We start from the raw sequence: 26,806 nt of genomic DNA on the forward strand, positions 1-26,806 counted from the left end.
TTTCTTTTGTTTTTTGACGCTTTCCTAAGACAATAATTTGATTATTATAACAGTATAATCAAAGTACGCTGATGGTTTTCCCATCCAGGGCCATGCATTAGGGTCCCCATCCGGAATCAATGGGGGTAAATGTACTATTAAATGAACTACTATTGAGTCTCTATATATGGCATGAGTAATCAATAGGGCAGGGGTCTTCAACGTTTTCAGGCCAAGGACCCCTTAGCTGAGAGAGAGATGAAGCAGGGACCCCCACAACCTGTTCATAGATTCCATATAGTTTCATCGTTTGACAGCAAAATCATCAGTGTATTTTGGATTCATGTCAATTTGTGTTTTCAGATATTTAACCACTTGAACCATCAATCAATACTTATAACACTTGATCTTTCACTCTGTACTTAGTCTGCTCTTTCTCCCATCTGTACCAAAAATAGCTGATCTACAAGCTCACAACGATCTGCTATTTTTGGCTAAAGTTCTCTGAATTATGGATGCTAGGGTTCAAGTGGATAAAAAAAGGAGAAAAAAAGTTTCTATCAAAGATTTGGAGGACCCCCTGTAGTAACTCTGAGGACCCCCTAGGGGTTCCGGAACCCCTGTTGAAGACCCCTGCAATAGGGGGTTAAAAAAATCCTTTTGGGGGTGAACTACTCCTTTAATTCCTGGGACAGATGACTGCAGTCCATGCTGCAGTCACCAGTATAGGCATGGATGGACCAGGGTTAGTCTAGGGCTGTGCTGTGCGTGCCTCATAATGATTTCATTTTACTAGAGTAGGCTTCTTTGCCACCACAGTCATCATAGGCCTATGAATAAGCTTACTATAGCCTAATTGTCTTCATTATGATGCGCAAAATGACAGAAACCTGTGTTAATTCCTTCATAGGCGTTATCTAATAATAATCTACAAATTAATTAATGCACATTTACGCCTCAATTAGCAGGCTAGGCTGTCATTGGTAGGCCTCAACTGTAAGCCAGGCTAGGCACATATCATTTATGTCACTATATGACTGCCAACATTATTCTGTGAGACTCTCATGGGCATGGCGTGTGGCTGCCTGGCATTCTGAATTCTGATGATGTAACGCATACAGTGCAATAAAACTATACACACAGAGACATTTCCGTCTCCACGGGAGACTCTCCTGTAAAAGTAACACCATCAATGCGATATAATCATCCGTATAATAAGATAGTGGAGCAGTGGGCGTGTACCAAACAACACCATCACGGTGAAGGAGGGGTGGTAAGGGTTATACCAACTTTAAACGACACATGTGGGCCACACGGAGTGCCGCGCGGGTCAACGCTAAAATTAGAGGGTAGTTCCTCCAATATAGCTGCACACTGCGATACGTAACGTGCGTACTAAGGTCATGTATAGACCAGAGGGACTGACAGATGATCACAAGGCTTAGGGATAGATAGCTAGGCAGTCGAGTCAAGGTAGCTCCTGAGTCCTGCATGGGTGACACGCAACGCCGCACGTCCTCATCCTAAACTGCCTGGTGTACGTGTGTGTACTCTATGTACCCTACTGAGCGGCGCGCGACACGTTTTCGCCACAGCTTCACTGAGAAAGAACCGCAGACATGTCTTTCTTAGCCATCCCGAGCCAAGAGGGTCTGTTCCTCAAGAAGGCGAAGAGTGGCAGCAGGGCAGCCGAGGAAGGGAACTCGGACGACGACGAGGTGTTCGGGGAGGAGGAGGATGAGGAGAACGTCCGCCTCATCCCGAGATCATCGCCCATACCCAGGAAGCGCGGCGCGTCCATCTACGACGAGACCATCGAGTACATGCGCATCCACAAGGCAGGGCTGATCAAGCGGAGCGTGTCGTTCGCCGACACAACAGGTGGAGACCTGGTCGAGGTCAAGGAATTCTACCAGTTCGACGAGGACGACGAGGACGCCGAGGCCAAGTGGGAGAAGGAGGAAGCCCGGTACCGCAAGCAGCAGCGAGAGCCGATTTACACCGTGATGCCGGAGTTCATCCCCAAGTCCGGCGGCGACCTGCAAGAGGCGGTGATGAAGAACAAGGTGGAAGTTGAGATGTTGTCTCCGGCCGAGGACGAGCCGCTCGCCTTCACCGGGACCGTCCGAGTCCTCAACGTCTCTTTCAACAAGGCCGTTTACATTCGATCGACCATGGACAATTGGGCTTCTTATTTTGATTACCCGGCTGATTATGTCCAGGGTTCCCACGAAGCGAGCACCAACACCGACAAGTTTTCCTTCAAGATGTCCTTTTGCCCGCCTTATAACACGCACGGCTCCCGCATCGAGTTTGTGGTTCGCTACGAGACCTCTGCTGGTGATTACTGGGCCAATAACTCGCACATGAATTATGTGGTGACTCTTCTCCTGTCTTATGATGACAATTCGGCCCAAGTGTCCGACCTGCGAGAAATAAGAGGCATCTTGAGGCCACCAAAAGACTACAGGTAAATATGCTGTCCTGTTCTGACTGCAACTCAACTTTTATTGTCTCATCACAGGTTTACAGGTGGAAACAAAAGTGGGTGAAATTCCCATCATTGCAGTTTCAAGAAAGGTGGAAAGAAATAGAGAAAGACAGAGACAGAAAAACAGGTCATATGGTACAGTAAATATGGGGGCAGTGTGAAATATAGCCTTAGGTGCAAGCATGTAGCCTATAGTGTAGTTTGTACTGTAAGCAAGGTGTGCGCAATGGCAACAAGGCAGTAAAATAACAGCAGATGTAATCTAGCATAGATAAGGTTGAAGGATAATATCAATAAAATAAGGCCATTAAAAAGCAGAAGTTATAATAATGCATGCATCACAGTCACAGTCATAAGAGCATAAGATGAGAGGTGGAATGGCATTTTACTGACTGGTCACCAAATATCTATCCGTTTCGTCAATGGGAAAATATAAGTTGGGAAGGTATCTTTCTGTTTGTGTGTGTGTGTGTGTGTGTGTGTGTGTGTGTGTGTGTGTGTGTGTGTGTGTGTGTGTGTGTGAGTGCGTGTGTGTGTTGCCCACATGAGAACCTGTCCTGCATGCATCTCATTCACAAGCAGAACATGAGATGAAGATGTTTTTACAGCTAGGCCACATCTGCAGTTTAGTGGACAGAGTTCTATTCTGGGCTTGTTCTGCTTTTCTTGTTGAGTATTCTTCTTTTGATCTCTTACATCACCACTAAATAATAAGCCTAGGCTCGAGGCCCCAAACATGGAAGCTACTGTATGATACAACTGCCTTAGCTGACAACAGGATTGGAATTAGAAGACAAGAGCGTTTGGCTGAGGGCTTTAAGGGGCTATAATAAGCCTAAGCCACATACTGGGTGTCCAGCTTCATTCTGTGGGTCTGTCTGGAGGTAATTTATGGAGGTCAAGTTTAAAATGTCAGATGTAGAGTGAGTACATGTGTGTAAGCTCCTAAATAAAATAAAATAGAACGTTTAGCCAGGCTAACTTTCTGTGAGTGTGGATGTATTGGTGCAGTCAGATATAGCTTAGCCTCGGAAACCCATGCTTTTTAGATATAGCTCAATCACAGTCTTCAGTCCTTTGCAAGGGATACCAGTCATCCAGTGTGTGTGTGTGTGTGTGTGTGTGTGTGTGTGTGTGTGTGTGTGTGTGGGTGTGTGTGTGTGTGTGTGTGTGGGTGTGTGGGTGTGTGTGTGTGTGTGTGTGTGTGTGTGGGTGTGTGTGTGGGTGTGTGTGTGGGTGTGTGTGTGTGTGTGTGTGTGTGTGTGTGTGTGTGGGGGTGTGTGTGTGGGTGTGTGTGTGTGTGGGTGTGTGTGTGTGTGTGTGTGTGTGTGTGTGTGTGTGGGTGTGGGGTGTGTGTGTAGGGGGGGGGGATCAGAAAAAGGAAAAGGGCAGGTGTTATTTCCGTGCACCAGGAATTATTCTACCCTTGACCTTTTCTAGCTCTGGACATAGAGAAACTAAAGCTGACATCAGACCAGTCCAGTTTCAATGGAATATATTGGCAAAGCAAAAAAGTCGAACGCGTGGTCATCAAACTCTGGCAAACACACACGCTTTGCTCCCTTCCAATAGGACATTAACCACATGAACGTCCCTATTCTGGGGGGAAAACACAATCTACAAGCTCACAACGTGTTGCAAAGTGCCAAATTTTGAGTTTGTAGATTAAATGTTTTCTGTAAGGATACTTAGTGTAGAGGGGAAAAGGGATGGGACATAATATAGACTTCTGGGGGACACACACAGGGTTTAAGTGGTTTCTTGAGAGGAAGATTTTAAAAGCATCATTTGCTTCAAACCAAGCACCCAATCTTGAAGACCTATAAAAGGACTGGATCTTTGAGTGTCCAGGATGTAAACTGATTTAGTTGTCATCTGGGTCTTCTTAGCACCATGGGTCTTTATAAACAAGAGATGAGCTAGATGGGTTGCTAAGGGCGGGTGAGCTGTTGATTGAAATATGGGAGACGGGAGAGCAGATACCCATCAATAAACACACTGCTACCACAACACTGACATGAACTCTTCAGCTATTTCCACATTTATTCATTCATGGTGATAGCTAATACTTGGAATGTTATATGTGTACAGGGTAATTTATGTGGTGAAAAGAAAATCCAAAACAAAGATATGTCTGAAATGTGTCTAAAATACATCTGCAGGACAACTCAATTTATAGACTACAGATTTACAGGTGTAAAACAGTGGGTAAAATTCTTTGCCTTGACAAGCTTCATCGTTGCTGATTGATTCAGTGATTGAATAATACTTCATTAGCAGTTTGCATAGGAAAAGCACACGACAGTACAGTTCAGATACAATATCTACTAATAGGATTTAAACCCAAGAAAGCACTATGGCAGGCTTGTTTACATTGGGGTGCTTTTGTACTTAGTTTGAAGATAGGTGGAAATAGATAGAGAAACAGACAACAAACAAACAGAAAAAAGATCAGATATCAACATGGCAGTGTGATATACATACATTAACATGCATGATTCATACGTATATATGTACATACTGTAAGGTGCGTGTTATAGCAGTAGGAAGATACAGTAAAAATAGCAGCAGATGTAATTACATATGTACGGTCGATGGTTTAAGGAAAAATCTATAAAATTGAGTCGATTTAAAAGTACCTGATTCTAACAGCCCTGGTAGAGTGTATAGTGATAGTCACATAGTCATATGCACAGAAGAAAATCCAGTGTTGTGGCCTGTCTCCTCAATATTAGCCTAAATAGCATTCATTTGTCAGTATACAGTAGGCATACCCATTTCTGGTGAAGACAACATAACTGTTTTATCTAGGTCACAAGTTGTAGCATCACAACCTCTGCAACATCTCCGGAATGTCATGTCAGCAATGAGGTCAGCATGCCTCCATCTCATATAGACACGCATACCCAATGTACCCAAAACCAGGTGTCTGGCCTCCTATAAGAGGGTCTGTCTGTCTGTCTGTCTGTCTGTCTGTCTGTCTGTCTCTGTGTCTGGAGATATTAACCTTGCAAACCAGCGGCAAAGTGCAACGTTTCCTTAGCAAAATGCCTGTAGGCTACAATACATAAGTACCTTCACAAAATTTTCCACATATACTGTTGTGTGTTTTATACTTGACATTTTAATCTAATAATGGAAATAAGTTAGGTTCTGTTCGGGCTGAAAACGTGTCCATATTTGGAGTCATAAGTCATAGATATGTCATATGACCGACATCAAAGATGTCAGTACAGTAGATGACTGAAGTCACAGGCTGGCCATGTCCGAGATCCACATTGCTGCCCTGTACACAATGTACCCATCTTGCCCAAAACTGGAAGTGTAATACGCACGGGGAACCTCAGGACCATGGTCGGTGGCTATTCAGAGCTCTATTTATGTATCTCTCTTCTCACATGCTGATCATCATCTTGGTCTTGGGTTCAGTTGGCATTGCAACCTTTGGAGTATAACTGCCAACGCTCCTCCTGTCTTCCAGTAATGAAGTATGTGTGAAAGAGATTTCTACTCTATCCTGTGTCTCATTTCTGATTATCACACATTTTCTTCTCCCATTATTAAAGATGGGGTGCCATGATTCCTTACGTCAAGGAAGCAAGCACGACTCCAAATCTCTTCACTTCTGAACATTTTTACCGGGTGCACTGTCGGGAAAGTAACTTTGAACAAGAGGATACCAGCACTCACAGAACTGTCATTTAAGGCACTTTTATTAAAGTTTATAAAGTTGGCATGGCACGCCAGAGCAAACAAACAGCCTTTATCTGATGAAGGCTTGATGCCTTGTATCCTCTTGTTCAAAGTGCCATTATCCCCCCCCCCCCCCCCCCCAAAAAAAAAGAAAAAAAAAAACATGATGATCAGGTATTATGATTATACTAGGAGGAAGATTGTTTTCCAGAAAAGTGTACAGAACGTGTTAAAAGTGGCCACGCCCACCAGTTCATTAAGGGTGCGTTCAGAAATGTGTGCCATTGTTGTCGTTCGTGTATTCGGTGCACTCATTGCTGTGTCGTTCGAAAATCCAGTGCGCTGCGTACCCGGTGTGCTGAGTGCACGCACAGAACACCCCTACTCGGAAGATGGGTTTTGACAGTGTGGTGCGTCAGTGTGGTGTTTTGATTGGTTGCTTTTCATGGCGGTGTCTCGCGCTTCTCAGCTGTCAGCTGTGAACAATGGTGTAGGAAATGATAACAAAATGCAAATGATAGGTCATTTGGGCTTTATTGTTACACACACATCAACGTGTAAACTAACAGCAGGTAGGCCAATGTTATGAATTAAATTACCTTTCAATTGCAGTTGCTAACATTACGTTAGCAACTGCTGCTTTTCAGAAAGTTCAGAGTTCAGAGTGAAAAAGCGCACAGCTGCCCCTTATAACTGGTCGTTCATATGTCGACCAGTGTGTCCATAGACACATACAAAACAGAAAAAGTACAAAACTATGGCACCACCTCTTTAAGTCCTCGTGCTATGAACTAAATGCTCATTATCGAAGAGGATTAGAGGAATCAACATGCACACTTAAAAGAACAGGTGCTAAGGTTCATATAACTTTATTAGTGAATAAACTTTATTTTGCTCTATCTGTATGATCGAGTATGTTAATACAATACAATATAATTAATAACTGGTGTTAGTTGGTCTACCTGCTCTTCTATTGAAACAAACTTTATTTTCTAGCACTTTCAAAACAATGCCACAAATTGCTTTGCAGAAGAGTTCAATACACATGAAATAAACCAATACAACATGGCAATAACAAATGTCACAAGATAAAATATATTAAAATGTTTGGGGATTAAAAGCAGCTTTGTTTTCAGAAGACATTTAAAATCTAGACGGATAGCCTATACCTCTGCATACATTATGCCCTCCTGGTGAATATCACTGCTGTCAGCTGACCACAACATTCCCCTCCTCCATGTGTATCAGTGGAACATGTGGTTGTCACTGCCCTCTACAGGCCAACAGAGGGAGGGTCGGCAGCGACAGGGAGCAATGACTAAATTGTGGAGAAAGTTAAAAAGAATACAAGCTTACTCCCACACATTTTGGCCTTTCATATTCCTACACACTTGCCAATAACTTGTCTTTTGGTTCAATTACTGTGTATCAATTACTAGTTTGTTTGTTCTCCTTCCTCAACTATGGACAAAGGACTCTTCTTTACATAGTAATCATTTGAAAGTGTCCAACCTAAACCTATCCGGAAAGCCAGCTTTGACACAAAAAGTATTGTCCAGAGCCTTTGTCGTCAAATGGACCCTTGAATTGCAGTATTATTAATCCCTTATTGCAGTGGTCTTCAACGTTTTCAGGCCAAGGTCCCCTTAGTTGTGAGAGAGATGAAGCAGGGATCCCCACAACCTGTTCATAAATTCCATATAGTTTCATTGTTTGACGGCACAATCATCAGTGTATTTTGGATTCATGTCAATTTGTTTTTTCAGATATTTAACCACTTGATCTGTCAATACTTAATAAACTTGACCTTTCACTCTGTACTTAGTCTGCTCTTTTTCCCCCTCCACACCAAAGCTCTTTGCCAAAAATAGCCGATCTACAGGCTGCGAGGCGTTGTGAGCTTGTAGATCGGCTATTTTTGGCTAAAGTTCTCAGAATATGGACGCTAGGGTTCAAGTGGTTAATATAAAAAAAGGAGAAAAAAAGTTTCTATCACTCAAAGATTTGGAGGACCCCCTGTAGTAACTCTGGGGACCCCCTGTTGAAGAGCCCTGGTCTAGAGCCTTTGACATTTGATAATGATAATGTTGTTCCTTTGATCCAATCTCTTCAGTGCCAAATGATTCGTGGAACTTTGTTGGGTACACAGAAGATCAATACTTTTCAGGGTTACATGTGTTTGTAAATTACACCAGATTCCTGTCAACAGAACAAGTTGCGTAATTGTACCCAGGACTGAGTAAACAGGTGACTAATAGAAACGACAAATAACATGGACAGCAAATCATGATAGAGAATTTGAATTAGAAATCAAATTATCATGTGCCACAACTTGTGCAAGCTGTTAGCAACGTTGGCCCCTTGATCTCTTCCTTTGAAATTGAGACCTGGCTTGCTACAGTTCTATAAGAAAATATTGCTACTGCATCAATATCATAGTAACTCATACTGTATGATACTCTGTCCCGCCCAGGACTGATTGCCTAGTCATTAATAGACTTACACTTTTTGATATTTTTGGTCCTCTGACCTTTGCCAAGATATTGAATTTGACCATATTTTGTTTATTTTTATACTTTTAAATATTGTTTTGGAGAAAATGGGAAACCTAGGGCAGAGTTGGATTCAAACTTGGGTAGACTACGTGACTTAGCCTGTCTGAACAGCCTGGCACTCCTACTATTGATGAATGTTTATCACCTGTGGGAATTATATTCACTCTACTATACCACAGTGTTATTACTGTACTATTAGGCAACTTAAATGCCATTTGTGAGATTTTATGCCCAACTTCAAAACATTTCTTAAAAGGAACAGATTCTATGTTCTTTTGGGTGTTTTTGATTTATTTTGTATTTATTTCTTTTTATGTATTCCAATCAAAATTGTACTTATTTTTCAGCTATGACGATTTCGAAATGGAGATAAACCGCAATGGGGATGATGAAGGTACAAAATGACTTCTAATTTAACATTAAAGTGTAATTAAATATGATGATGTTGCATGATGGTCAAAGTATTTTGTATTTACATTTACAGAGCACCCAGGGCCATCCAGGTCAGATGATTTCAGGAGTAATCCCATCTGCCCGATGCCCGCGCCACCCCAGATTGACATAGAGGTAAAACATGATGGACCAATACAGTTGTGCTTTTCATGGTTGCTATAGAGTGCTACAGGGAGCACGTTTCTTTCTTTTCTTAGGATGGCAGGGGAAAACATTAATAGTGAATGGGGCCAAGTGTCTTCGTGTTCGGCGTCATCAATCACGTTCCAAAAAAGGCAAATAGAAGCAGGCTTGAGCCCCCTGAGGTGCACCTGAGTGAGGCATAAAAGCCATAGCGTGCTCCAACTGTACACACACTTTGTAATTCTAGGGTAGGTCGATAAGAACAAAATGACGTCATAAGAACTTAGGCAGTGTGTTTCAGAACTTTGTTTGGTAGTTCTTGCACCTCCAACAACTAGCCGAACAGACAGACACACGATGTGCTCCTGATTTGTATCGTTTTATTTCCACAATCTGTCATTAATGTACTGACAATGATGGGGAACAACAATTGTAACATATTGTTGCTTCCCTTATTGAGTCTCCAGCCTGTTATCCTAGGAAAAAAAGGCTACAGGGATGATGTCATTTTGTAGTCCAACCCGGAAGTTACCTTCAGCATGGGTTCCTACGGCAGATTTCGAACAGAATTTCTACATTGAGGTTTAGGACTACAAACTGTATCATTCTATTCAAGAAATTAATGGCTTACCTGCCAGCAGAGGACATACATTTAGTAAATTGCTAGTTGGATGATTTCCAAGTAATTTTAATTTGCATGCGGTACAATCCCATTTAACCGTCACACATGCTGAGTGCAATATCCCTTTATGAAAATCACATGTCTAATAAAGAATAATTATGCAGCATAATAATATTGTTTTATAACAGGGAAAAACTATCTAATCGTCCATTTGTTTACCTGTCATTGGCTTGATTGATTATATTGTTCACAGCTCATTGAAGCCTCAGCAACAACTTAGGTAATGTCTGGCTGCACCACTGACTGCATGACTTTGATCATATTATTCATATAATTACAGTGGCATGCACCGTACTCTTGTCACTTTCACCATTTACTTAACCACTTAAACCGTATATACTTAGTTGACCGGAGTCCCCCTGGGCTCTATACTAGTGCCCCTCCTGTTTTAGCTATACACTAAATATCTTTGTCGAAAACTTCCGATCTACTAGCTCACAGCACATTGTGTTGCAATGTTCGGTGCTATGTGCTAGACACTATGGTTCAAGTGGTTAATTCATCAAAGTTGTGGTCCTATTTGATTTCATCATATTATGATATTGAAGTGACTAATGCCTCATTTTTATTTGGAGGATAAATCGCCGCTTGCCGCCTAGAACGGATTTCCAAGCTAACAGCGCGTCCATTCTAATTTTATGTTTGTTCCATTGTTGTTTGTTGTAGAGGAGTCAGTCCCACTCCCTAATATAGCCTAATCAAAGTGGAAGGAGTTATTTTTTTTTGATTGTGACCGTCAGGTCGCAAGTTACAACGAAAAGCTCCACCGGCTGTCTGTCCGTCACGTCACACTTTTGTCTACTCTTATCTCCGCCACCATTGGCCCTATCGATGCCAAACTTTGCACACACACTCCTTGGATGGCAAATCCCATCTTCGCCCCTGATTTCTCACATGGCCCTCTTCTAGCGCCACCATTAGGCCGATTTTTGCAAAACACATTTTTGGACACTGCTCCTACAGATATTGGCCTAGAATCACACAAAGTGGTACACAGTATCTATCTATAAAGCCATGTCATCAACCTGGATCTGTCCCATTTCCCCTATTCCCTCCTGATTGACTATGATTGCCTTCTAAAGTTTGTGTATGTGACGTGACGGTCGCTTATCTATCTAGGGAGTCTTACTGGTTATAGATGGCGGTTTTGGTTTAAAGGTTGATGTTTTGTTCATATATATTATGTGTTGGACTTAAATCATGTCTCTTTCATCGACCCAATACTCAAATAAAATGTTGGCATGGTTAAAGCTACAAAATGTTGGCATGGTTAAATGGGTCATGACATAAAAAAAGTGATTCACCCTCCCCTACAACCACATCCTAACCCTGGATGATGATGCGTTTGTCCAGGGGAAAATTAACTCACTTTTCTGAGCCTTATTATTAAAATAAATGACAGATTACAGAAAAAACACTGAATGTTATTTATTTTTTATAATTTTTTGGGGTGTAATTGAGGTCAGGAAACATGAAAAAAAAGCCACCAAAAAATATTATTATTTTTTTGATGTCATGACCCCTTTAAAGCTACAATCCAGGACTACAATCCAGGAACTTACATTAATATTTTTTTTATTTTACCAATCTTTATGGTATGATTATATAACTATATCTGCAGTACACCTAGTTCTTGACAATGTCAACAGTGGTTTGAACACTAGGCGTGCCTACCTACTGTAGATTAGGGCATTCACTAATAGTGATTTTTAGTATTCGAATTATTCTACCTCAAAGTATTCGAATATTCGACTGGCCAAACTGTCAAATATTAAGTAAGCAAGAGGCGAGCATTGTGAAAATAGCAGATCTACATGCTCACAACGCCTCGCAACGTTAAATGTAATACCTACAATTCCAAGTGCTTGTTAGGGTGGGGGTCCCCAGTTCAAATATCTTTATTTTGGGGGTCACGGAGAGAATTAACAAATTCATCCACCAGGGGCATTGACAACTCATTCTTATGACTTCCTATCTAGCCAAGCTTTATAAACTATACATTTTTTAAAGAGAAAACAATAATAATAATAAAAAAAAGCGAATATTCGATTTCGGTGAACAACATCGAATAGTGACTTTGCTATTCGAATATTCGAATATTTGGTGAATGCCCTACTGTAGATGCACCGCCACCTTTACTGTAGTTCAATCAGAGCAATTACCTCTTTCTGCAGAACTTGGATTGTAGCTTTAACATATAATCCATTGTTGTCTGTAATAGCTTTTTATGATTTGAGTGACAAGACACGTTTTGGTGAAACATTTCCGTCATCACAAATATGAATATAATGAGGGAGAGAGCAGTTTTTGTGTTGCACAGCTTGTGCAGAAACTGGGATTATTGTTGGACAGGCACCATCATTTTGTCTAAAACAGGGGTTTTCAAAGTGGGTGACGGGGCACCCTGGGGTGCCGTGATGACAGTCCAGGGGTGCCGCGAGATAATTTGATGATATATGGAATTTATTTGGACACTTAAAAAAATATTTCGTCATATATTTTCAGTCAGTTCTAACCAAAGTGGCTATTATCTCAACGTTTTCAACATAATCACTAAAATATCGTCACTGTCGGGCAGAAACCTTGTATCTCCAAGTTTCAAATGTGTACATCTTTTGGTAAAGCAAAGCCCTGCTTCATCATACAAGACCGTCGCACAAAACTAGTGAAAACAGCCGATCTGCTGTTTTCACTAGTTTAGTACATTTTATAGATGATAAATACGAAACGAACGGTTTTGGACATACAAGGTTTCCACCCGACAACGACGATATGCTATAAATATAAGGTGCCGGGAGTGAAAATTATAATGTAGGGGTGCCTCGGATTAAAACGATATTTATGGGATGCCCTGAGACAAAAAAGTTTGGGAACCCCTGGGCTAAAAGACTGTGGATCAGAGCCACATAAATCACATCAAACTGGAAATCAGAAATTCAATAAAAAGGTGAAAGTTGGAATCATTTCACATGAAGTTGATTCATCAGTTGTCCCATAGCCTAGTTAACATGATAAACCACTGTCACATATTGTCACTGTATGCTGAATTTCTGATTAGAAAATGTAGGGACGCCACCATTAGTGGTATGTATCTCTTCATAATTACATTGTTGGCATGAAATGCACCTCACAGAAAAGCATTGTAAGATGCGTTACAATGCTTTTCCTCTGTCTGCATGTATGTTTTGTGTAACAACCTCTCCTCTTTGTTGTTGATACTCTCATGGCTCTCACCTTGTGCTTTTTACAGACAGACACCTCATCTAGTACCCGACTCCCGCACCACCCAGAGCCTCCATCAGTTGATGGTACACCGTCCACTACCGCCGTCTCCTCAGGTGAACAAAAATCACCCTGTGTGTCTTCTGAAACCGCGTCACATCCCGATGACGAGTTGTCCATCGTATACCACGCCGGCGAACCCATTCAGCCAACCGAGTCAGGACATTTGCACAAACCCCAAAGTGAATTAGTCAACGGAACCTCGGAGCAACTCAAAGACGCTCATCTCTGCACGTCGCTCCCTGCTTCAACCTCTGACCCAGCCCACCCCCACCGATGTAGCACCCGTTCAGCCACGGAGGAGGAGCAGACGGGGCTCTCTGCACTCAGTAACCCTCAACCAGACATTGTTAGCAACCCGTCTGCCACTGAGATCCCAGCCCACGCACGTTTAGATCAAAACACGGCCGAACGGAGCTCGTTTCCTTCGCCCTCGGAGGATGTAGAGGTGGATGCCGAACGCGTTTCCATGGAAACGATTGAAAGTCTTGAGCAAGTGGTTAAAGATCCTGTCATGGAAGACAGACCTCACTTATCTATTATAACTCACGGGCCTCCAGATGCTACATCGCCTTCTCCAGAGGATCATTCAGGATCCGACCTCTGTGAGTGCGAGATTAAAGATGGCCTTCAAACAGACCTCCTCCAACCTCCTCAGGAGGCGATGTTAGATGTGGATGTTGAGTCTGAAGCTCAGCTCTTAAGCACCGAAGACAGTGGCCCACAGACGGAGTCAATGGAAGCACTCGACATCTCCTTAGCTTTGGGAGACACTCTCTTACGATCAGCTGCTGACACACTGCCCACTGAAGATAATAGCCCTCAAACGGACATGTCCCAACCTCCTCAGGAGCAGATGTCGGGTGTGGATGTTGAGTCTGACGCTCGGCTCTTAAGCACCGAAGACGGTGGCCCTCAGACGGAGTCCGTGGGAGCACTCGACGTCTCCTTAGCTTCAGGAGACACTCTCTTGTCACCAGCTGCTGGCACACTGCCCACTGCCGCTGTGACGCTCGATGAACGGCCACCCTGCGCGTCATCCACAACAACACTGCAAACCACTGACGAAGAGCCACCCACTGTGACCCAAAGCCCAAAACCTACGGAACAACCCGAGCCATCTCTGACCTCAGAGGTCCGTCAGGTCCTGGAGACAGACGAACAGTATGAGGGTCTGCAGCCAGAGGATGTGATGAGCCCGGAGAGCGACGAGGAACAACACTTATCCCCCGTTCAATTCGGCAAGCCGCCGACCGTCCCAGCGTGCATTCCGGAGGTTCCTCCTCCGTTCCCCCACGAGATCGTGGGGATGGACGAGGTAGCCCTGCGGCACAGGGCCGCGTGGCACGAAGAAAAGGCTCCGCACACCGTCTTGTCTCCTCTTGTAGAGAGTCAAGAACCTCCAGCAAGCGAAGCTGAGAGAGAGAGGGAAGACTCTCGCCGGGATTCCCCAGAAGTATTACCAGAGAATCTACCGATCGCCACGTCAGAAGCTGCCAAGCCGTTAAACCTCCTCCAACCTGAGCGCGGTCGGCGGTGGAAGGGTTGGATGCTATCCGTTGTATTCCTGGGCGCTGCCGGCTTACTCGCTGTACTGTTGGGTACAGCTTTCCTACATTGACCTAAACTCTGTTCTTCCTTTGAAGTGCCTTTTCATGATTCCAAAATGAGCAAATAAGTGAGCACATTAACTGCTGTTAACCCATTTAGGCCTAGGATTATTGAATGCTTTAACCAGTGAAAAATAGCAGATATACAAGCTCACAGTGCGAGCTTGTAGATCTATTTTTGAAAAAGTCGTGAAAATGTGTGCAAATCTTTGAATATATGTATTTTTAAAGTGAACATTTGTAACTCAAATTTTGCTTCTGGGGGTCCCTGGAACTAAATATTTTGAGATGGGGGTCCGTGGTCAAATAAATATCCTTTTGGGGGTCCTTCACATGAAAAGCTTTGAGAACCACTGACATAGTAGTCTCTCAAGAACCGACTAACTGAGCTCCAGTTAAGTGAAAAGGACCTTTTCTTTGACGATGGCTGACCAGATTGCTGACATAGAAACATAGGTTTTTCAAAAAGTCTTAGAAGGATTCAAAAGACACTTATAGAATTGGGTCAAAATTCAAATTTTCACGATTTTTCAAAAATAGCAGATCTACAAGCTTGCAGCGCGGCACTTGGTGCCGCGCTGTGAGCTTGTATATCTGCTATTTTTCAATAGTTAAAGCATAAAATAATGATACACAATAACGTGTACCCGTTCTAAATGGGTTTTAATGTGCTCACTTGAAATTTCTGTGTGTGCTTGTGTGAGTGTGTAAATGTATGTATGTGTTTGTGGATAGAAAGTTATATGGAACGTGGTGAATATTTGCATCATTCGACATAAAGGAGAGTTACTTTATGCATTACCAAATGAAATACATCATGATAGTGCAAACGATAGAACACTTGAAGTATAAGAAAACAAAATGTATAAATTATTTAAAAAAAGGTATGTAGAAAAAGCAGTGCAGTCAACATGCTGTTGCAGAGTGTGTTTTGTAATTGCTGTACTGTAATTGTGTAATACTGGAAATTCTACTGGACAAATTTAAATTTGTTTGCTTTTCTAATGGATTAACTATTTGGCACACAATTTACCTTTTCCACCTATTTTATAGTTGTTGATTTTGTTTTTACCTAACCAGGGTGAAAATACAAGTCAAGTGTACTTGAGTTTATTCGTAATTCCTACCAGAGATTTACTATCAAAATGTTGTTTTGTTTACACTGACATACATACTCTGTACAGTATTTTGTTTGAGCATTCTAAAAACGGTAACCTCTAATAACTAGTATTTGTTTAGTTCACTAGTCAGAGAACCACACCATCAAGAAGGATGAAGCGTTGTTATAACATACCAGGTAACCACATGCCTCTTGTGGCTTATTGCTTCAATAGAGGTAAGAGGGGTGGTGGAGGGATTCTGAAAGCGCAAAGGCTTCTGGGATGTTTGGGTTGGGTTTAAGTAGCGCCTCTGATTGGCGTGCAGGGAGGAGCCATCCAGAACAGGTGTGGTTCTCTGCCTCCCGAACATCAGTTGTCCCAACACTGTGAACGTGTCCTGCAGGAGAATTGGTACAGTAATTGGGGGTGAGAAAAAAAAGTAACCATGTCCTGACTCCTGAAGGAACAAAAACAAAGACTTGCATGATACTCTGTACGACAGGGTTCCCCCAATTAGTTTTCCCCAAGGGCTGAATTATGTCTAGGGTACCAAGCCGAGGGCCACAACATTGCAGGGGGCAACGGTGGCGTTCCCACTACTCCAGCGACAGTTTTCGTTGTTGTCAGGTGAAAATCTTGTATGTCCAAAACCGTTCGTTTTGAATTTATAATTTTAAAAATGATTCAAACTAGTGAGGTGCGAGGCGTTGTGTGCTTGTAGGTCTGCTGTTTTCACTACTTTTGTGCGACAGCCTTGTATGATTTGCGAAAGAAGTACAAATTTGGAGATACGAGATTTCCACCCGACAACGACGATATACTAGTGTTGTTGCTGCTCTTATACCACCAATGCATTATTACTGGGGTTGGTGTGGGCCCCCTGCGGGCCGCAAATGGCCCGCGGCACGCCTATTGGGGAACCCTGCTGTACAACATACTGTAGATGTCACATCAGAGACTCTGACGCTAGTAATTAATAAACTGTGTTGTTTTACTGTCAAGTATGACCCGAGTGCCTGTTCTTGTTAACATAGGCTAGACCTTTCACAAATGTACAGCAGATCCGACCCGCAGCTTGTGTAGCAACCTCACACATTGATTGACGTGGGAAGTGATGTATGTATAGGTTTTTGCAGTGCATTGCCATAAAATACAAAGTCTAATATTCTGCAGATCTACTTGTCTTTATTTTGCTGTCTTCCTCTTCCTCTAGCCACACACTTTCAGAAATGTGCTTCGCAACCACTGCATGCACGATGATGACGATGATGCAAGGGAAGTGAGGACATTTTTGGAAAATATTGTGAAAAAAATACAAACTAAAACCTATACTGTGTTTGCTTGCACATTGGCACACCTATGGCTTTGGGCACACCTACACCTAACCTATTAATTTGATTAGCTGAAGATGCTTTTCTTAGCCTGCCACGTTTTTAATCTGCTGCAGTCTTTAACCTCAACTGGGAAACAAACTAATTAAGCCTATAGTATGGTGTCATGCCACTTTAAAGGAGCTATAGTCAACTTTTTCTTGAAAAACTGACACTAGAATAAAAATGTTTTGAAAATATTTTATAAAAAAGATAAGCTTCATATATGTGTTTCCATTCAAAAATGGCCATGTGTTTCTATTCAAAAATGACCACAAAAAGTATAAAATAATGGTAAAATAATCATTTTGGTCATTGTCGGGCCGACAATGTTTACATCCGATGTACATTGTCGGCCCGACAATGGCCAAAATTATTATTTTACCATTTTATACTTTTTGTGGTAATTTTTGAATAGAAACACATATATGAAGCTTAATCTTTTTTTTATAAAATATTTTCGAAAAACATTTTTATTTTAGTGTCCGTTTTTCAAGAAAAAGTTGACTAGCTCCTTTAAGCCCTATTTTATATTTAAAGAAATCGCAATAATGTGAAATGTGATGTGTTGTGAGCTTGTTGATACAAAACAGCACTTTTGAAAGCATATTAAAACCTGCTGTAGGTTTTAAACCTGAACTGGAAACCAAACTTCTAAATCAGCCCTGAATTACTAAACGGGACAATTACTAAATTGTCCCCATTTAAGTGGTTTTAAATCCCTCTGTCTGCGTAGGAGACTGTACTTCTGTCCACCGCACAGCAGTGTATGTCAGGTTTAAATTAAACACACAGAGCAACATGAGACCTCAGAGACAGCTGCCAAAGGTCACGCATTGCACTGAAGTCAATGGTGTCGTGCTACTGGGGGCATGAGTGGCCATTGTAAACAGACCAGCGCTCGGGGGGGCTGACAATTCGCAGGGAAGCTCCCCTAAGCCGTCCAGTTGACTGATAACGTATCACATTGATAGCATATCACATGCAGGCTATTTCTGATTATATACAGTACTGTAGTAGCCTACCCGTGACCTCATTAGTGTACGGTTGGCCTACTTCTTCTGGTCATGTCATTACGGGCGAACATTCAGCGAAGATATAGTCAATCTAGCCAGTAGCTCGTACAGTAGATTCTACTGCACAAACTCGGGCATTGTGAGCTGCATTTGGCTGTTTTTGGCGAAGAGGGAGACAAGGAGGGGACTGAATAGACCCCTGGGGGACCCCAAAGGTATACTGTTTAAGTGGTAAATGACTCACTTTTATCCATCCATTAGACCAGTGGTTCTCAACCTGTGGGTCAGGACCCCCAGGGGGGTCCCCAAATTATTTGGAGGGGTCCAGATGATTAACTTAATGTGCAACATTGTTTTTCTCACTCAACAGTAAACATACCAACATAAGGTTTAAGTGTATAGAGGGTATCTGCACATTTCTAAGGTGACAATTTAAGGACTTTTTAACACTTCTTAAATGATTAAACATTTGACAAATTGTCAAATATTAGAGGCAGAAATTGTGAAAATAGCAGATCTACATGCTTGCGAGGCGTTGTGAGCATGTAGATCGGCTATTTTCACAATAGAACCATGTTAAATGTAATGCCTCAACTTAGTGCTCGTCAGGGTGGGGGGTCCCCAGTTAAAATATGATTATTTGGGGGGGTCGCGGCCTGAAAAGGTTGCGAACCACTGCATTAGACAGTGGGGGAAGGACACAGATTTACTTTCCATAAAGCTTGTTTTCCTCTCTCAAGCTCTTTAATAAACAGAAAATACATGTTCTGTTGGGTTGACAATTTCATCCAAGTCATCTGAATAGCCTACTGCAGTAGACATTTGCAGGGGCAAATTGGAAATAGTGTATAGGCCTAGGATGACGAAAGCTGCATTTGAGATTTGCATGTCTGCGATGTTATAGCTCTGAAATCAAAGTTAAAGGAGTAGTTCACCCTCAAAATGACTTTTTAGTCACGCCATGGAGAGTAGAGATTTTTTGGTTTTTGTCACATTCGAAAATTTGATTTGAGTAAATTTACCCCCATTGATTCCGGATGGGGACCAGAACGAATGGGGGTAAATTTATTGTTATCACATTTTTGTCTAAAAGGTTTGGGAACCACTGGCTATTAGCCCTGATTATTGCAAAATGCACAAACAACCAGGGTTCAGCACTTAATAGGTGACTGCTCCTTGTTTGATGGAATTCATGTATTATAGCCCAAAAGAGAAATTAAACATTTGCCCTGGGCCCAAACTACAAACTAGTGAAAACAGCAGATCTACAAGCTCACAACAACCCATCGCTTTGTGTCACGTTGTGAGCTTGTATAGGTCTGCTATTTTCACTACTTCTTAAAAAAATGCTTTCTAATTCATGGGATTTCTTTTATTCATGAAATTACATTAATTTCATGAAAATCAAATGAGAAATCATTTAATTCGTTTTATAATTCATGAAAAGCTTTTTGAGGGAATGTTTTTGAAAAATGTTTTGAAATAATTCTAAACAAAATGTAGTAACCCAAAAATTAAGGGACCCATAAAAACGTGTCTGCGACCCACAAATGGGTCCCGACCCACCGTTTGGGAACCAGTGGCCTACAGGCTAATTTAGACTAGGCACATTATACAGTATGTATTTTATAAATTAATTTTTCTCATAAACAGTAGGCCTATATCATGTGCATCAACTTGGTGTCATGTATGATGGTGATGGTATCTATCAGTTGAGAGGTTTAGAACAAAGCATCACTTTTATGTATGCCCCCTCCCCAGTGGCGTCAGTTCAGAAAAAGCTAAGGTATGGCAACATGACTGGTGTCTTGCACGCATGCGAAGAACACCAGTCATGTTGCCATACCTTAGCAACAACAGGCATGATACATTTATTTTAAGAAGTAGGCCTACATTTTTATTTTTTTCCCCCGTTTCTACGGTTTCTTGGGCTGGATATGGAAAGCCTGGAATGGTTGTTCTTCAAGTGCAGCTAAACTTGGCATGTTAGTTATCGTGCCACAATTAACAATAATGCATTGCACCTGTGCAGCTGACCTGCGGAACCTGGGAATATACATTCTGTCAAGATGTGGAAAATACGTCTACAAGTGTGGAGAATATATTACCTTGTTAAAGTGACCATTTTGTTACATTTAGCATTTGTAGTTATTTTACTGTAATTTAACAACATAATAACCAGCACAGATAGACAAAGAGACATTCTATATTTAAAAGTAATTTTATTTTTCCCCCTGGACCCAGGGTATGGCAGCTGCCCATACCCCTGCCATTAGTGCCATACCCAATTGACGCCCCTGCCCCTCCCCTCCCTCCCCTCTCTCTCCTCTCTCCGGCTCCGAACAGAACCGACGGAATCCGCGAATATGCGAGGCTGCCTCCTTGCAAGCAGCCATAATTGGGATTGGGATTACCTATTCGGAAATAATTCGCTCAATCCAACCACATAGCAAATAATGTTTTCGTCGCGGTTTGGAGACGTGGTGCGATGTGAATTGCGAGTGGGTGCCAATATACGGGATTTGTTGAAAATGTGTTTTTTCTGGTGACGGCTTTTATTATGGACTATTGAGTCTATAGCCTACCTTCGGCGCTGGACAGCAAAACAAAGACTGCACATTAGCCTACCGTTCGGGGTAAATAATATTTATAATACCTTCAGACTCCCCGATCATGGAAAAAAGAAACGCATCGAGGCTTTTGTCTCCGTGGACCAATTGTTCGAGGGCCATTTGTCTCTCTACATGCCAAGACTATGTTCATTGATGGGATGCGCGATGTGTTTTTTTTCCCATCCTCTTCTCCCCAAAACGTTTGTGGGTGGGTTATTATAAGCATTGAAAATCTGACATCATTTGGATATGCTGAACAGAAGATGGGTTTTCTTTTTTTTTTTATCGTCCATCTAGTCTTTTGGAAATAACATCTTCGACGTAATAATAATGCACCATGAAAATCCATGTTCTCGGCTGATATTATATCCATGGATGGAGACAAATTCAACACATCATTCGGTCCTCTGAAACTGTAAAAAGGGTGGGAGTAGAATGTTCGTCTATCTTCACAGTGGATCAGCCCTAGCATCCCCCCATCCCTGGATTTGTTTTTGGTCAGCTGTTGATTATTTGATGGCCCGTAATGTTAGGCCTATTATATATTTTTTAATTGTTTTTCTAAACTCAATTTGATTTTCCACCGCCGAAGGATTTCTGCATAACAGGTGTTGTTTGACAGCACAGCAAACGAGCATTGAGGCTCCATGATGTTTTTCCATCTTAATCTAACAAACAGTCAAACAAAGCCACCCGCTTCGTCGTTCGTGGCGACATAAGAAGATATTACATACAGAGATGAAAGGTAGGTTGTCACACAGACATCATACACCCAGAGTAGAGCTTATTGTGACACCTGTTCCATTTGTTTGTCACTTGAGGCTACATCATCATGGCTCGGTCGGGCCTAGCAGTCATACAGGCCAGACATAAAAACATTTGAAATGCTGTTATTATTTTTTTCCCTTCTTTTTTGGGGGGGCCATCGGGATTAAAAACGCAAAAGGCATACATCAAATCAAAATGTGTTACATGACAATAGCCTAGACAACCTCATATGATGCCCATCAAGTAATTTTATAATGTTAATTGTTAATAGTTTGTATTCACTGCAAATTACTGAGATGTAGCTAAAAGCCATTCTTGTGAAATCTCTCTTTAAACAATAAAGGGTGACTTGAGATTCCTTGCTAGTGCACTGGAATCAGGCTATCATGCTAATGTTAAGCAAGTAATGTCCATCCCTTGCTGATTGAAGTGTCTGGCACTTAATATGCAAAGTTAAACCAAACCGGCCACCTGCCTGGCACTGAATCATGACAGAAATTAACATATTCGTATGCCGTGTTTAGCCTGACAAATCATTATTAGTTATCTGACTCTCACTCATTCACACAGAGCAACACAGGGGAAACCATGACAGGTGTTCTGGCTCATTTACATCAGTGTTTATTGGACCTCTCTCTGTGTCTAGCGTTGGTTGTGTTCTGTCTGCTCCGTCCCTCTCTGAACACCCACCATGTATTCACTCACCCACACTTGCTCAAAGTATGTGAGCTGGTGTATCTTAGCAACGGGCAAGGTAATTACTGGGAGAGCCAAGGAGCTGGCATGATCTGAGCCTAGCCGTAGAGAAACGCATAACACTCCACTTTGACAGCCATGCTTTTTTGGTTTCTTTACAGCAGGGGTCTTCAACGTTTTCAGGCCAAGGAGGACCCCTTTAGTTAAGAGAGAGATGAAGCAGGGACCCCCACGACCTGTTCATAGATTCCATATAGTTTCATCGTTTGACAGCACAATCATCAGTGTATTTTGGATTCATGTCAATTTGTGTTTTCAGATATTTAACCACTTGAACCGTCAATACTTAATAAACTTGACCTTTCACTCTGTACTTAGTCTGCTCTTTTTCCCCCTCTACACCAAAGCTCTTTGCCAAAAATAGCCGATCTACAAGCTCAGGCGTTGTGAGCTTGTGGATCTGCAATTTTAGCTAAAGTTCTCGCTAGGGTTCAAGTGGTTAATATAGAAAAGGAGAAAAAAAAAGCTTCTATCACACAAAGATTTGGAGGACCCCCAGTAGTAACTCTGAGGACCCCCTAGGGGTCCCGGACCCCTTGTTGAAGACCCCTGCTTTACAGGGAACGTACATCAGGACACCTTTTTGTTTTGTGACGGCGACGATTAAGCCTCATTCATACTCATTGATAAATCATTCTATCTATAATTTCAACGCGTTGCCGATGCAACGCATTGTTAGCTTAATAGAGCTGCTATGTTGTACGATGGAGCATAAAGTGGGCATTAGCCTTCATCCTTTGTGTGTGTGTTTACATTCACAGGTGGTGACATTCTGGACAAAGAGAAAAGATGAGTCTGTCGTGTAGAATAGGTCCTCACAGCCCCTCCTCCGTGTAAGAAGAGCGAGCCGCGGTGGATCCGAGGTGCTGATAAAGCTCCCCTAAACGCAGCTCGGGTGGAAGTGGCAGGATGGCCAACCAGACCTTTGCCATCGATGGCCCTGGTAGCCTGCTGGCGGTGCTTGCCTCGCAGAGTGGACTGGCAAGAGGTGGCAGCACTGGCAGCAGCAGCAGCAACAACAACAATAACGGTGGAATCTCTGCCACGGACGTGTCCGCCTACTTCAAGCTGGCCTTCCTGGGTCTGATCATCTGCGTCAGCCTGGCGGGCAACCTCCTGGTCTCCCTGCTCGTCCTGCGAGACCGGGCGCTCCACAAAGCCCCCTACTTCTTCCTCCTGGACCTGTGCCTGGCCGACGCGGTCCGCTCCGCCGCCTGTTTCCCCTTCGTCCTGGTGTCCGTGCACAACAGCTCGGCGTGGACGTACAGCGCGCTGAGCTGCAAGGTGGTGGCCTTCATGGCCGTGTTGTTTTGCTTTCACGCCGCCTTCATGTTGTTCTGCGTGGCCGTCACCCGATACCTGGCCATCGCCCACCACCGCTTCTACGCCAAGCGCATGACCATCTGGACCTGCGCCGCCATCATCTGCATGGTGTGGACGCTGGCCGTCGCCATGGCCTTCCCGCCCGTCTTCAACGTGGGCACGTACAAGTTCATCCGCGACGAGGACCAGTGCATCTTCGAGCACCGCTACCTGAAGACCAACGACACCCTGGGCTTCATGCTCATGCTGGCCGTGGTGGTGCTGGCCACGCACGGCTTCTACGCCAAGCTGCTGCTGTTCGAGTACCGGCACCGCAAGATGAAGCCCGTGCAGCTCGTGCCCGCCATCAGCCAGAACTGGACCTTCCACGGCCCCGGCGCCACGGGTCAGGCCGCGGCCAACTGGATCGCGGGGTTCGGCCGCGGCCCCATGCCGCCGACCCTGTTGGGCATCCGGCAGAATCTACACAACCAACACCGGCGGCTGCTGGGGATGGAGGAGGTGAGGTCGGAGAGGAGGTTGGGCAGGATGTTCTACACCATCACCCTGCTCTTCTTGGTGCTCTGGGCTCCGTACATCGTGGCCTGCTTCTGGAGGGTGTTCGTCAAGAGCTGCAACATCCCTCACAGGTACCTGTCCATCACCGTGTGGATGAGCTTCGCCCAGGCCGGCGTCAACCCCATCTTCTGTCTCCTGCTCAACGAGGAGCTGAGGAAAGTGCTGAGGGCCCACCTGCCCACCTACTGGAGGACTAAACAACACCTGCCCCAGGACGAGGCCTACTGCATCATGTGAGAAGATATAACAGGGTGATCTTTTTCCTGATGCTTTTGATGATAGGGAAGGGCTTCGTGCTTAGGAAGGGAGATTTAGAGAGAAGAGGTAATTTAATGCACCTTGATTAAGTCTCAATGTCTGTTTTGTACAACATGTCACGAAAAGGTTGCCGACAAATGCAGGCACAGTGCCATTCGATTGAGAATGTTAATATTTTGATGAAACAAGTGACCCTTTCTGGTCTATGAGTCCAAAAAAGGTTTAAGTTGGACCCTTGTGCCGTGTCAAGAAGACATTAAGGGGGTTGTTTGTTTTTTTACTGTATGAATAATATGTATGAAAGATCACGACGAGATCACAACAATCACCGACCGCACCAATTCAATATGACTGATGCCATTTTAAAATAATGTTGCCTTATTTCAGCGGGACGCCCCCTGCAGCTCTTACCAGAGAATGACACAAAGCAGTTCCACAAAGGGTCGAAATTGAGACGACGGACAATTTGGTGGAGATTCTGGAGAATGTGGCTCGGTGTGTTACGAACTTTTGAAAGAACTGAGGAGACCCGGGGAGACCCACTGCGATTTTTCTCTGCAATGTTCTAGTGCTTAACTTATATGCTCCATCTTACAGGCGGTGTCTCATGGCGAAAACGGCCGATCGACAATCGTCTGTTTTCGTCGTGCGACGCCTCCGTACAACAAAGTCTAAATCTGGCTCACAACGGTTTTTGTCTTGTCACGAGTCTTTGGTCTGAACTAGGCTTAACACACTATGCTGGACGCCTTGTTCAAGCGATTCAAAGTAGCCTGAACAACAACAACAACAACAACAAAATCTAATCAAATGGACACTATTTTCTTGGAGACATTTAAATAGCTGTGGTGAAACCCAAACCCCCTAACATGCTTGATTTTCTGGGACTTGATTTGGGGATGTGTCAGGTTTATTTGTATCATAAATATTGCCTGTTTTTCCTTTATTTGTGAACAATACATGTTAAGCAGATGACACTATTTTGAAATATGACTTGATTTCATATTGTACAGACTGTACAGGATAATATATTCCTGACCATGTTTTTTATAGCGCATTTACTGTGTGTGTGCGTGTGTGTGTGTGTGTGTGCGGAGGGAGGGAGGGAGGGAGGGAGGGGGTTATGATATAATAAAAAAACAGGTTTAAGTAACATTTAGACAGTACAAATCAAACCTCATTTTCTTGTTTTACAATCATGACATACAGAGCAGGCAGTTTATGGAAATTTAATTCTTTTGAAGAGATTGCTGCAACTGATAATGTGTGTTGATTTTGATGCCAATGCACGTTCCTTTGAAATACAGATGGATAATGAGTTAAGACAACAAAATAATTAGAACTGCAACTCTGCCGAGGGAGTTTAGTCTGACCTGAATGGTGATGTGCTACTGTATGTGATATAATAATCATAACAATAAAAAGAAAAGGAAACTTTAATAATCACAATGATGTTCTAGGGAATACTCCTAAAATACGGTTAATGTTCCCTCAGATTAACCACTTAAACCCTATATACTTAGTTGACCTGGGTCCCTCTACACCAAATGTCTGATGAAAATAGCCAATCTACAAGCTCGAAGCGTGCGAGCTCGCAGATGTGCTATAGACCTTATTCACACCGTGGCCATCTTGGATCACTTGACTTCCTGGGATAGCAGCCTGCATTACAAACCATTGTGAACAATGGAGCGATGGTCCCAAAATATGAGTTCTATTCAACCAATTTCTTTTTACCAAATTGACAAATGGGCATCAACATCCCCAACATGATTAAATAGAAGGGCTACAGTAGATTGATTACATCCATGGTAACGATATTCAAGGTAAGTTAGGTTGCAACCTTACTGTGTACAAAGACTTGCTATCTGTGTGCAGTGCTTGCTCCACCATCATATTAACTATTTGTTGTTAGATTGTTCCTGATTAATATGCAAAAATCACGATACAGTAATATTAACTATATGATTGCAGAGCAAGCACTAGTCTGCACAGATACTGTAGCAAGTCTTTGTACAGAGTAACAGTGTAACCTAACTACCATGAATATTGTGGATGTACCCTTCTATTTAATCCTTTTGGGGATGTTGATGTTGTCATCTTCCCATTTGTCGATTTGGTCAAAAGAAAATGGTTGAATAGAACTCATATTTTGGGACCATCGCTCCATTGTTCAC

At 42.9% G+C, this 26,806-nt stretch overlaps 2 protein-coding genes across 2 annotated transcripts; both read left to right on the forward strand.

Moving 5' to 3' along the window:
• Positions 1-1,277: 1,277 nt before the first annotated feature.
• LOC308291680 (uncharacterized protein) lies at positions 1,278-17,135 on the forward strand. The gene is made up of 4 exons (XM_080733774.1): positions 1,278-2,449; positions 9,066-9,112; positions 9,203-9,285; positions 13,227-17,135. Exons 1-4 carry the CDS (start codon positions 1,599-1,601, stop codon positions 14,877-14,879), a joined length of 2,634 nt encoding a protein of 877 aa, XP_080589900.1. The 5' UTR covers positions 1,278-1,598; the 3' UTR covers positions 14,880-17,135.
• Positions 17,136-20,740: 3,605 nt separating this feature from the next.
• Positions 20,741-25,628, forward strand: LOC308291526 (putative G-protein coupled receptor 173). The gene is made up of 2 exons (XM_080733556.1): positions 20,741-21,711; positions 23,252-25,628. The coding sequence occupies exon 2, from the start codon at positions 23,400-23,402 to the stop codon at positions 24,606-24,608; it is 1,209 nt and encodes a 402-aa protein (XP_080589682.1). The 5' UTR covers positions 20,741-21,711; positions 23,252-23,399; the 3' UTR covers positions 24,609-25,628.
• The last annotated feature ends 1,178 nt before the right edge of the window (positions 25,629-26,806 follow it).

Source organism: Nannobrachium achirus (assembly GCF_963921795.1).
Source record: "Nannobrachium achirus genome assembly, chromosome: 9".
Lineage (NCBI taxonomy): Eukaryota > Metazoa > Chordata > Actinopteri > Myctophiformes > Myctophidae > Nannobrachium > Nannobrachium achirus.

Bases quoted from the DNA above. Each gene is read 5' to 3' on its own strand.
- LOC308291680 (XM_080733774.1), top strand. From the start codon at position 1,599: ATGTCTTTCTTAGCCATCCCGAGCCAAGAGGGTCTGTTCCTCAAGAAG. The intron at 2,450-9,065 runs GTAAATATGCTG...CTTATTTTTCAG, and splicing joins AGGCCACCAAAAGACTACAG to CTATGACGATTTCGAAATGG. The intron at 9,286-13,226 runs GTAAAACATGAT...TGCTTTTTACAG, and splicing joins CACCCCAGATTGACATAGAG to ACAGACACCTCATCTAGTAC.
- LOC308291526 (XM_080733556.1), top strand. From the start codon at position 23,400: ATGGCCAACCAGACCTTTGCCATCGATGGCCCTGGTAGCCTGCTGGCG.